This window comes from Penicillium lagena, assembly GCF_028827675.1.
Source record: "Penicillium lagena strain IBT 129212 chromosome Unknown utg000007l_segment0_segment0, whole genome shotgun sequence".
Classification (NCBI taxonomy): Eukaryota; Fungi; Ascomycota; class Eurotiomycetes; order Eurotiales; family Aspergillaceae; genus Penicillium; species Penicillium lagena.
In genome coordinates, this window is record NW_026623228.1 from 19,306 (window position 1) to 31,251 (window position 11,946).

General features: G+C 48.7%; 4 protein-coding genes across 4 annotated transcripts; 1 reads left to right on the forward strand and 3 right to left on the reverse strand.

The window, feature by feature from the left end:
- Positions 1–26: 26 nt before the first annotated feature.
- On the reverse strand, positions 27–1,693 carry N7510_009495 (uncharacterized protein; the record flags this gene model as incomplete). The annotated part of the gene is made up of 2 exons (XM_056981420.1): positions 27–53; positions 422–1,693. 2 exons carry the CDS (start codon positions 1,691–1,693, stop codon positions 27–29), a joined length of 1,299 nt encoding a protein of 432 aa, XP_056829256.1.
- Positions 1,694–1,787: 94 nt separating this feature from the next.
- On the reverse strand, positions 1,788–2,147 carry N7510_009496 (uncharacterized protein; the record flags this gene model as incomplete). The annotated part of the gene is made up of 1 exon (XM_056981421.1): positions 1,788–2,147. The coding sequence occupies one exon, from the start codon at positions 2,145–2,147 to the stop codon at positions 1,788–1,790; it is 360 nt and encodes a 119-aa protein (XP_056829257.1).
- Positions 2,148–6,455: 4,308 nt separating this feature from the next.
- On the forward strand, positions 6,456–9,519 carry N7510_009497 (uncharacterized protein; the record flags this gene model as incomplete). Its single annotated transcript, XM_056981422.1, has 8 exons — positions 6,456–6,566; positions 6,631–7,060; positions 7,124–7,368; positions 7,397–7,486; positions 7,549–8,395; positions 8,451–8,634; positions 8,687–9,329; positions 9,382–9,519. The coding sequence occupies 8 exons, from the start codon at positions 6,456–6,458 to the stop codon at positions 9,517–9,519; spliced, it is 2,688 nt and encodes an 895-aa protein (XP_056829258.1).
- Positions 9,520–9,788: 269 nt separating this feature from the next.
- Positions 9,789–10,025, reverse strand: N7510_009498 (Copper-transporting ATPase; the record flags this gene model as incomplete). Its single annotated transcript, XM_056981423.1, has 1 exon — positions 9,789–10,025. The coding sequence occupies one exon, from the start codon at positions 10,023–10,025 to the stop codon at positions 9,789–9,791; it is 237 nt and encodes a 78-aa protein (XP_056829259.1).
- Positions 10,026–11,946: the final 1,921 nt, after the last annotated feature.

Sequence of the window (11,946 nt, forward strand, 5' to 3'; positions counted from 1 at the left end):
AAACCATCTAACTAGCCTTTCTTTTGCTAGTATCGGCTTATACTGCAAGTCGGCTAGGTGAGATAGTTAACGTCGATAAGAATAAACGAACTAATGTCTAGTGCTACTTTAGCTATGCTAACGATGCTAGGGAAGCTTATAACGAGGAAGATTAAGATCATACGGCCGACGATCTCAAAACGCTATACTACTTTTAGTGTGAGGGTCCAGGTTCACTGAAAGTGATGAAATGACATTCTACAAGAATCTTCAAACTAGAGGGGAAAAAGAAGAAGATGAAGGGAAAGGAAAACAGGCAGACTAAGTACAGAGGGAGACAAAGAGAGCAAACTGGATCATGTGATCTGCAGTTTTCCTTCAGATCTGCGGTCTTCCTTCAGGTTTTCACAGAAGGGGCGACCGAGGGCGAGCTGGCAGGTACGGTGGCAGAAGGGTCAACGGAAGGCGAGCTGGCAGGCACGGTGGCAGAAGGGGCTACCGAGGGCGAGCTGGCAGGCACGGTGGCAGAAGGGTCAACGGAGGGCGAGCTGGCAGGCACGGTGGCAGAAGGGTCAACGGAGGGCGAGCTAGCAGGCACGGTGGCAGAAGGGGCTACCGAGCGCGAGCTCGCAGGCACGGTGGCAGAAGGGGCTACCGAGCGCGAGCTCGCAGGCACGGTGGCAGAAGGGGCTACCGAGCGCGAGCTCGCAGGCACGGTGGCAGAAGGGTCAACGGAGGGCGAGCTGGCAGGTACGGTGGCAGAAGGATCAACGGAGGGCGAGCTAGCAGGCACGGTGGCAGAAGGGGCTACCGAGCGCGAGCTAGCAGGCACGGTGGCAGAAGGGTCAACGGAGGGCGAGCTGGCAGGCACGGTGGCAGAAGGGGCTACCGAGCGCGAGCTAGCAGGCACGGTGGCAGAAGGGGCTACCGAGCGCGAGCTAGCAGGGATAGTGGAGAAGATAGACGACTGGAAGCCGCTGGCTGGTACCGAAGAGTAGGTGCTGCCCGAGGAAACAGGGATGCTAGCAGTGCTAACAGACTGAGACGAAACAACGAGGGTGGGTGCCGGGACCAAGGAGCTGCTTTCAGGACCAGAAGGCTGCGAGCCAGGAACAGACGACTCACCACCAGGGGCAGTAGGGACAGGAGCACCGGGGGCAGGGGCACCAGGGGCAGTAGGGACAGTAGCACCGGGGGCAGGAGCACCAGGGACAGGAGCACCGGGGGCAGGGGCACCAGGGGCAGGAGCACCAGGGACAGGAGCACCGGGGGCAGGGGCACCGGGGGCAGGGGCAGTAGGGACAGGGGCACCGGGGGCAGGAGCACCGGGGACAGGAGCACCAGGGACAGGAGCACCAGGGGTAGCCGAGCAGCTGCAGTCGGTAACAGTGACCGTAGTCACCACGGTATATGGTGAACCAGCCGGAGGGGGGCTACCCGAGCCGGCCGGGGCTGAAACAGAGGTGCCGGAGCTAGGGTATTGCGAAGACGCAGCGGCGGGAGTAGTCTCAGTAGCTGGAAGAGAAGATCCGGAGCCGGACCCGGTGTATCCCGAAGGCGAGGCGGCAGGAGTAGATTGAGCAGCCGGGACAGATGAAGCAGGCACAGGGGAGACCGGGATGCTCGAGTAAGCGGGCGTCACCACGGCAGACGAAGAAGCGCTAGCACCAGGCCTCGAGCAAGAGTCAGCGTGCAGCTTCACGTTCTTGCACATGGTGACATCGTAGCTGTCAGCGGTGTAGATGTTTCTGCCGTTGTTCGCTCCCGTCTCACAGGCAATGAAGCTGTCACTGCCGTAGAACTGGAGCTCACCCTGGGAGTTGATAGAGAAGCCCGGGGTGGCAGCGGCGCCCTGACCACACTGGAACTGGGTAGTTTCGGCTGGAAAGATTATCAGAACTGCGTATTGAAACTGTATCATTTAAGTACTCACAGTTGATGATACAGCCACGGCCTTTACTATCAGCGATAGTGCCGTTGGACGAGTTAAGGCAGAATTGAGCTGGCGACAGAGTGTTGTCCCCAACACGGGTCTGGCCGTTGTTCAGCTGGCCAACTGAGCCAGACACACCACCAGAAGCAGTCAGATGGAAGCAGCAGGTGCTGCTGCGGCCAACCAAGGCATTGGTGCTGGCAGCAAATGCTGCGAGGGTGACGAAGTTCTTCATCGTACAAAGTAGCGAGTGAAGTAAAGGAAGTCAAAAAACGAAGGAACACAACCCTTTGGACAAAGAGCTTGATAGTTCTTATGAGCTTGGTATCCGCCACTGAGTATAGATCAGCAACAGGGGGATTCATTGGGGACCAAGTGTTGGAGAACGGAGGGTATTTATAACCAACAGTGGATTCAGGACACTTCGTCACGAATCAGGATATATGGCTCTGCTGACATTTCCAATAAGTCAAGGGGGAAAAGAAGAAGGGCTTTTTGTCAACCGATATTCCTACCGTATTGGCTCGATGTCGATTTCCGTGGTAAAGTGGACCGGTGCCTGTCTCAGAGAGCAGGCAGTCGTAGGACCGAACCAGCCGAGCAGGCCAACGCCGTGGCATAGTAAACGTCATTTCTAAGAAAAGAACAATGTCTGAGATATGAAGGAGAGGCCATGGTTGATGCTCCACTAAGAGAACATCCGTTCATGGCCGCCGTTGAAAGAGATACGGCTACAGTGGACCTCTAGGGCCTATCATAAAAGCCATTCGATCAAGTCTGGATCCCTCCTGTGCAGTCAACGCGATTTCATTGGCATATACAGCCTCTTCCATGGAAACCAGCTCAGTACAACGACTGGCGCATGCCTACCAGTACCCGGATCAAGCCGGTGCACGAGCCTGTTTCTATGGTAATAAGGTACAGTTCAGGCTTCTCATTGACTCCTGCTCGTCTGTTCCAGATGGTCGGCATATGGATGATTGAGGTACTCGTGCAGAACCTCCAGATTTGGTGCCTGGAATAGCTAAGTGTAAACACTCAATAGTCCGGGAGATTCTATAGCTTTATTTCACTGCCGATTTATCACCCATACCTCAAGTTGCAAAGGCCAAAGACGGTCGTAGAGGGCTAGACCTCTTCGAGAAAAAGTTTGATCGCCTCCACTAGGACTGAGAGTCCCTGCGTCAATATATGAGCAGTGGCTGTCAAGGTCTGGTGTTGTTCAACCTCCATCGGAGGCAATGCACACACGTCACTGAGTCGGGTCGTGGCAATCCGGAATGTTCCTTGTTCCTCGTGGTACAATTCATTGTCGGTGGGTCCCCGAGGACCATTCCGCCAACGATATGATCCGCTTTCTCTGTTCGCCTAGTTTGACCCAGAGTCGGCCACTTTTTGGAGACACATGATTTTCATTATTCCTTGCCTTGATGTATGTCGTCAAAATTCTAAACTTAGCGTATTGTGGGAGACAGCAAAAGAAAAATTGGCAATGAGATGTCATTTAAGCATTTTTGTGTCGACCTACGACAAATGCGCTGGACGCTATGGGAGTTGCGGGGGATTCGTAAGTGACCGATCAACGACGCGTGTCACTTCGCCGGTCCGTGCATTAAGTTGGGGTTGATAGGGCTGCCCACACGGTTGGATTTCTAGAACTCTCTCAATGGTGGCTGACTCGCGTCCATGTGAAACTTCAACGGTCCGGCAGAGAGAATTCAAGTATCACAAACCATTCAAGGCAAGTATACTAAGTACATAGGACCGACTACCCAGGTATTAGGAACCGAACAATTGCGGTGTGTACAGTGTGACTGAATTTTGGACTCTGTGGTTCTGAGCAAAGGTTCTGCGCTCCGCTCCATTCCGAACTGGTTCAACCGGATAAACGGCTGTCGGTGATGAGCGGTAACATGGGTGACTTACCGTAATCGATGAACAACCTGTAAAGTGCCAATGTCATCATTGTCTCAGTTGCAATTAACACCGGAATAGCCGTTGAGCTATTTCAGGCACTTACCGTTAACTCTGACGCTAGTGCCAAAATTATCCTGACATGCCATGTCGAATACAGCGTATAATGTGGATCGAATATCTGATCTAATTCGTCTTCCGCTTCTAAAACGAGAGTTTTAAATAAGATGTTACGAACTTAACTAGCCATGGGCAAGATATTTCGTAAATAGTTTAGGCTAGAATTTAGATTAGTGGCTAGTCAAAGTTAGTGATCATAGAACGGGATCCTAAAGCTCCTCGCAACGAATCTTCCTCGATCTCCTATACTGACGCTCTTAAAGATAGGTTTTTTTAAAGTCTATACACCTAATTCTATCTTCTAGTAATACAGTGCGGTAATCTATAGATCAGAGCATATATTGGAGTAGTTTGACGTCGTAGGATTCACGCTATCAAATGGCCTCTGTATTCCCCTGATTTAAACCCTATCAATATCTCTTCTATTTCCCTTCCTTGGGGATTTATAGAGACCGGACTAACTAAAGCTACTCCTCTGCTATCTCAAAATTAGTCGTATACCTATGTAGCATAAGATCCTAGATAGTAATATGATTTAGACGACCTCTGCGGTAGTAGTAAAAATCGCGGGCTGAACTAAATAGCTGCTTAATACTAACACTAGTTGCTAGGATGGAAAAGATGTCGCGGGCTACCCATGCTAGGGTACGAAACTATGTTAATAGTCCTTCTAAAATTATATAGGGGTCATATTGACGAAGCCTATATAAATGTAAAGGATTAGTTCGAGAAGAAAGGGTAAATATATAACAGAGATAAGCCTTACCTCCTTTAAGGAACTATATTAATTCATCTTAATCCTAGTGAGATCTAGACGCAGCCATGTGCACTTTATTAAGCTTAGAGACATATATCCTAGCCTAAGTCCTTAATATCGAATCATTAGATTAATAACCCTTAATCCGATCTTGTAGGCTATGATAGTAACAAGCGTCCTATCCGCTAGTGTGAAGATCTGAAGGCACAAGCCGGATTACGTGATCCTGTTTGTCGTTCTTTGTTGCTCTTCTGTATTTAGTCTGTCTGTTTCCTTTTCCCTTCTGTTTCTTCTTCTTCTTTTCTCTAGTTTGAAGATTTTCGTAGAATGTCACTTCTTCCTTTTTGTTGAAACTGGACCCTCACAGCTAGCCTAGTCTATACTCTTCAAAAGACTATAGGTTATGCTATAGAGCAAAGATAGTACTATGCGCATAGATATCTCTAATTTCCTTAGTATCTATCTTCGCATAGTACTCACGAAGCTTATGTTCACTGAATTTAAGGGCTTTGAGCATCTATTACTTCTATCTAACCTAATTAAGAGGTTAGTAAAGGCAAGAGGAAAGTCAGACGAAAGTAAAACGAAAGCAAACGATAAGACAAACCCTTTTTGCTACAATTGTCGCTTTAAAACTTTAAGATATTTGAATAGTTCATTGTGTGATCGCGCTTGATGAAATCTTAACGGGACTACGCATGACGGGACCGCGTTTGGCATCCCTGCGACTGAAGACTGCGTTTGAAGACTGCCTTTGACATGTGACAAAAGACATAGACTGCTCTAGATAAGTAGAGACTCTTCCTCTGTCTCTTCTTCCTTTTCTCAACTTGGATCTCCCGTCGACTACGTACTCAAATTGAATTCTTTATTTATTTTCTTTCTTGATCTGACATCCAGTTACATCCACTGTGGATTAGCACCGGTCAAATCAGCCCGTCCAGCTGATTGTTGCCTGCCTGCCTGTCGTTATCGCCACCGCGGCAATCTTCTTCACCGGACCCAGGCACCACACTACTCTGGCTGAACGGAGAATAATAGTAATTTCCCAAGACATAAGAACAGGAACTCCAGGATCAGCGTGCATCCAGGGTTGGTCTGTTGTTTCACAGATCTCACGAAAGAGATACTCTCGACGGTGATAGATTCGAAGAACCCCTCAGCCAATGTGAAGACGTATTGTGTGGTCGACCCGCAATCACACCGCGGTTCATCCAGAACACGGAGTCAAGTTCTCGTCTGCCGAGCCAAAACTGGGAGACGCGACACAGTCGTAAACGCTTAGACTTTTTTGAGGACCCAACACTTCCTCGCAATCATGTCCTAAGCGTAGATGTGGTCCTGCGAAGTGAGAAATAAAAATATTGATACAACCAACCTAGGTGGAACTGCCTTCTCGCCGAGCTAGCGCACTGCAGCACCGGTAGATCCACTAGGATAACGACCACGGATGCGACGGGTAGCAGCCACAAAACACTAAGCTGCTGGTACTAAAAATATCGATTTATCCTATCTCCGGCGGGTTAAGCATCGACATATTTTCTTCAAGGCAACCGCGTTCAATAATGTAATTCTTGTTAGCCTGATCTTTATTTATTATTGCATTGCTCTTAGTTGGATGGATTCATCATCTCTAAACTGATCATTTGTGTTGAAGCTCCTGATATTCTTCTTTCTGGCTGTGCTGCATATTTTCGATTGCTCTGAGTATTGAACCTCGGCATGCCATCGCCCACTAGGGAGCTGTTCACAATGGACACGCCTTTCACTACGTCTCCCTGTTCGCCTCACTCGTCGGTTTCGACCCATCCACCCCAGTCCAGCGAGAGCAGCCTGTATTCTCATAATGGTCCGTCTCGTGAGGTAAGCAAATGAAAGCTAGGAAACACAATCCCGGGGGTGCTAATGTATACTGTGTGTGAAACAGAAAGCGTACGGCTGTGAGGAAAAGAACGAACCCGCAGAGAGCCAGCAGTCCTTGCTCTACCGCAACCAACCGAGTCCTTTCAATGCCCCCTTCGATGACCCCTATGCCTCTACCGATTCTCTGCGTCGCTATACCATGTTTAATCCCGGCAACACCATCTTCCGTGGTGGCCCACACCAGGAACCCGCGGGGGGACTGAATCGCCCCTCCGGAGTCCGAGCTCCCATGTCAGAAACCCCGTCGGAAGCCTGGCAACAGCGACAGGTGCCCGGTTCCGAGCTGCGGCGGTATCCGACTCGAAAAATCAAGCTGGTCAAGGGCTCGATTCTGAGTGTGGATTACCCGGTCCCGAGTGCGATTCAGAACGCCATTCAGGAAAAGTACCGGGAGTTGGAGGAAGGATTCCCGGAAGAGTTCACCCATCTACGCTGTGAGTGTAGCCGTGTAGCTACTTCTTGATGCTTGATTTTCGTGGAAGCTGACCCGGTTTAAGACACGGCGGCCACTTGCGATCCCGATGAATTTACCTTGCGAAAGGGCTACAATCTGCGACCCGCCATATACAACCGTCACACAGAGTTGCTGATTGCTATCACATATTACAACGAAGATAAAGTGCTGACATCGCGGACTTTGCACGGTGTCATGCAGAATATCCGAGATATAGTCAACCTGAAAAAGTCCGAATTCTGGAACAAGGGGGGGGCCGGCCTGGCAGAAGATTGTGTGTTGTTTAGTGTTCGATGGGATTGACCCTTGTGATAAGAATACTCTCGATGTGCTAGCCACGATCGGGGTCTACCAGGATGGGATTATGAAGCGTTCCGTGGACGGCAGAGAAACCGTGGCACACATTGTATGTTTCCATTCTTGGTCTTCTGCTATAGCCGTGGAGAGACACTGACTAATGGGCAACAGTTCGAATACACCACCCAGCTCTCCGTCACCCCCAATCAGCAGTTGATTCGCCCCCAGGGCGACGATGCGACCAATCTCCCGCCTGTCCAGATGATTTTCTGCTTGAAGCAAAAGAATAGCAAGAAGATCAATTCCCACCGTTGGCTATTCAATGGCTTCAGCCGTATCCTCAATCCTGAAGTGGTCGTCTTGATTGATGCTGGTACTAAACCAGGCAAGAAATCCCTTCTAGCCCTGTGGGAATCATTCTACAATGACAAAAACTTGGGTGGATCGTGTGGTGAGATCCATGCCATGTTAGGCCCTGGCTGGAAGAATGTCATGAATCCCCTTGTTGCGGCGCAGAATTTCGAGTACAAGATCTCAAATATTCTGGACAAGCCGTTGGAAAGCGCATTTGGGTATGTTAGTGTGTTGCCGGGTGCCTTCTCCGCGTACCGCTACCGCGCTGTCATGGGTCAGCCCCTAGAACAATACTTCCATGGTGATCACACACTCTCCCGACAGCTAGGCAAGAAAGGTATCGAAGGCATGAACATCTTCAAAAAGAATATGTTCCTTGCCGAGGACCGAATTCTTTGCTTTGAACTAGTAGCTAAGGCCGGGTTCAAATGGCATTTGACCTACGTGAAGGCGTCCAAGGCTGAGACGGATGTTCCGGAGGGCTCTGCTGAGTTCATCAGCCAGCGCCGCCGCTGGCTAAATGGATCATTTGCGGCCAGTCTGTACGGCATTATGCACTTCAGTCGAATCTACCGGAGTAGTCACAGCATCATCCGTTTATTCTTCTTCCATGTGCAGATAATCTACAATTGTGCTAGTCTTATCATGACATGGTTTTCCTTAGGTATATGCTCCTTTGCCCTTCTTTCTTGCGCACATAGGCTACTAACATTCTATAGCTTCGTTCTGGCTAACCACATCAGTCATCATGGATCTTGTGGGAACCCCCAGTGCGGACAACAGATACAAAGGGTGGCCCTTCGGGAATGATGCCTCTCCAATTGTAAACAACTTCCTCAAATACGGATACCTCTTTTTCCTGATGCTACAGTTCATCCTAGCACTAGGAAATCGGCCAAAAGGGTAAGCTATTAAACTACACGTTCTTCGGGATCTAGAGTGCTGACTAGCGTAGTTCGCGATTGGCGTACACACTCTCATTTGCTTACTTTAGCATTGTCCAGGGCTACATTTTGGTTCTAGCATTCTACCTAGTCAAGAATGCTTTCACTGGTGGCACCTTAGATTTTAACTTAGATAAAGGCATAAGTATGTTCCTTAAATCCTTCTTCAGCTCTACTGGGGCTGGAATTATTCTGATCACGCTGGTGTCCATATATGGAATCTACTTTGTGGCCAGTTTCCTATATATGGACCCCTGGCACATGTTGACCTCTTCATGGGCGTACTTCTTGGGCATGACCTGTTCGATTAATGTGCTCATGGTTTACGCATTCTGCAACTGGCACGATGTTTCCTGGGGCACGAAGGGATCTGACAAGGCCGACATGCTGCCGGCCGCGCAGACCAAGAAAGATGACGCAAAGTCAAATTTCATCGAAGAAGTGGACAAGCCACAAGCCGACATCGATGGTCAGTTCGAGTCAACGGTGAAGCGAGCGCTGGCGCCGTATGTCGAACCTGAGGAGCAAGAGGACAAGAACATGGACGACTCGTACAAGGCCTTCCGAACCAACCTCGTGTTGCTCTGGATCTTCAGTAATCTGGTCGTGTCGCTATGCATCACGAGCGAGGGTGTTTCGCGGCTGTGTCTCACGGTATGTTTTCTGTTTCTGCGATGGCATGTCTGGCAGACTTAACTCGGAACAGAACACATCGACTAACCGCACTTCCCACTACTTTGCGGCCATCCTGTGGACGACCGCCGGCTTGTCGCTGTTCCGCTTCATCGGATCTCTCTTCTTCTTGAGCAAGTCCGGTATCCTCTGCTGCTTTTACCACCGGTAGGCGGTTGATTTTGGCTTGAGTGGTGCTGTACATAGGGCCGGTGCCTTCTCTAAATATCCGGACGCTAGCGGAGAGTGGATTACATGATGTTGTATTTGTGCCGTTTGTACTGTTTGTTGCGCATTGTACCTAGAGAGCTTTCCTCTATGATTTGTTTTCGTCTTCTTTCCAACACCAAGATCCTCGTTGAAATGCACTTTTTTTGTCTGAAGAACTGGTGCCTCACATGATCTTGAGGTTCGTCCTCATCATTACTATGGCCAAAATTTTCATTTCACGCGTTTGAGCCTGCTTTCGATGGCAGAAGTGTATGCGCCGCAGGTCATATCCTCGACCAACAAGTTGGTCATCGAGACTCGCGCTGTCTGTCCATCAGGTGCACTGCTTTTATCTGCCTGCTCCTCGGTTGACAGGACCGCCACGTCGAACCCGCAGTCTTCGATCATCTTCGCGACTTTCTCCGGGGGTAGGATGAAAGGGTCGAGCTGGACGTTGGCTCGGCCCATGATCAGACTGACAGAGACGTGTGAGATGCCGACTTCGCCCGGTAGGGCTGAGGGCTAGTGGAGCCATTCCCTCATGCGGGGAAAGGGAGAAAGGCTTAGGGTTTTGCCTCTCGTCTTTTGATAGCTATGATTGGAAGATTTCTCTATCGGTTTATTGATCAGCAACAGGTTCTCGGCCTTTAATCCTCAACCTGTTAAGATACCGCCTACCATGCTAAAGCGATCCAAATCTAAGAATGGAATGTAAAATCCCGCATTCAATATGGTGTTTTGGGGTAGCCGGCTCAACCGGATGGCCCACCGGGTTCCACTTAAATGTGGCCCGAAATTTAGTGAGCGTGGCCCGAAGTTGTTCTAACTCAGTTCCTAGAGATTTAGGAAGTGTTGAGGCTTTTGTTTTCGTAGTCAAGACAGATTTCGGACCACGTTTAACTGGGTGCCGGTGGCTCACTCAGCTGAGAATTGCGCAAATTAACTTTCAAAATGTCTTGGATTAGTCATCTGAAAGTTAGGGTTAGGGTGTTTAGGGGTGATACATGTGACTCGTGGGGTAATTATAAAGTGTTAGATCATGTTCACGAGGTTGATTCGGGAAGCTAAATGACGTGTACCTGCTAGCGGGATGGGACAAGAACATACATATCCACTCTTTTATAGATTTGATTTATTAAGTAATTCTTGTTCTGTAGAGTGTTTAGAATTAGAACAAGAAATAAGACTAGGGACCTTTTCAATAGTAAAGTAATTACCTAGACCTAATATATTTGGACATAAATGGGAAGCTTACTGCATCAAGAAAATGAAGCACACTAAAGACTTTATCCAATTGTTCTTTCAAAGATTAAAGAATATCATCTCTGTCACTCCATGTTCTCTTATTCACGGGCAGAAGGACTCTTGAGAATTACCAGCCGGATCTTGCTCAACACATATTGCGGGGATGTAGCCTGAGCCATCCCCGGTTTTGGACAGAAACGAAAGGACCTCTACCAAGTCACGTTCCCTTGAAAATGGCAATATATATTTGCAATTCGATGAGGATGAATGGCTTGTCCGTTCTTGTTGTGGGGACTTCAGGACTCCATGGAAAAGGTAATTAAGCGAAACGGTTTCGGCGCAGATTATGGCAGGAGTTTGGCAAGTGTGAGTCATTTTCGAACATGAACGGAATGAAAAAGTGACTGAGAGAAAAAATCCGAGAAAAAGAAAGAAGAACATGACAAGGTAAAGTGTAATGCCGTTTTCGCGAAGAAAAATGGGTCGCCAATTCTAACTGTCAAATGGGCCGGCGACGAAAAGTCGGCCCTTTCTCCAATTCCCCGCACGAGGGGATGTTGTCACGGGGTGCGGGGATGGCCTTCAGCCCTACCCAGTCACTTGGACATAAATCGGCTTTGGGTTAGTTAAACTTCAAATTTCGGGCCGTTCAATCGATATCACCCGAATATTGAGGTTTTTTTTTGGAGTTGTGACCCACGTACCTGACAGCACGCGTGCCGCTAGAATTCCTTTCAGAGATCGGGCCATTCTTTTATGCTTCACCGGAATACGAAGGTTGGTAGATTAATCGATAGACTCTAAATCCTCGCTTAAGAGGACGAAATTATAGGATTTCACGGAATCAATGTTCACAACCAACAGGTAAAAGCTCGTAAGGATTTCTTTTGCTCCGTTTTTCACAACTTCGGGATAGGCCTCAAGCGTGCCCAAAAAAAACAAGCAAATGAAGACATAAATGAAGACATGGGATGGACAGACCTGCCCAAGATTTCTATCTGCCACGGATCCTGCACTGGGCATCTGTCAACTTTAAAATTTACCATAATATACTGAAAATTAAGTAGAACAAAGCTTTTAAGATATGAGGTTGCAAAATATCCTGTTTACTATGGGGTGGCTCGCTCGCTTACATGGGCCCACT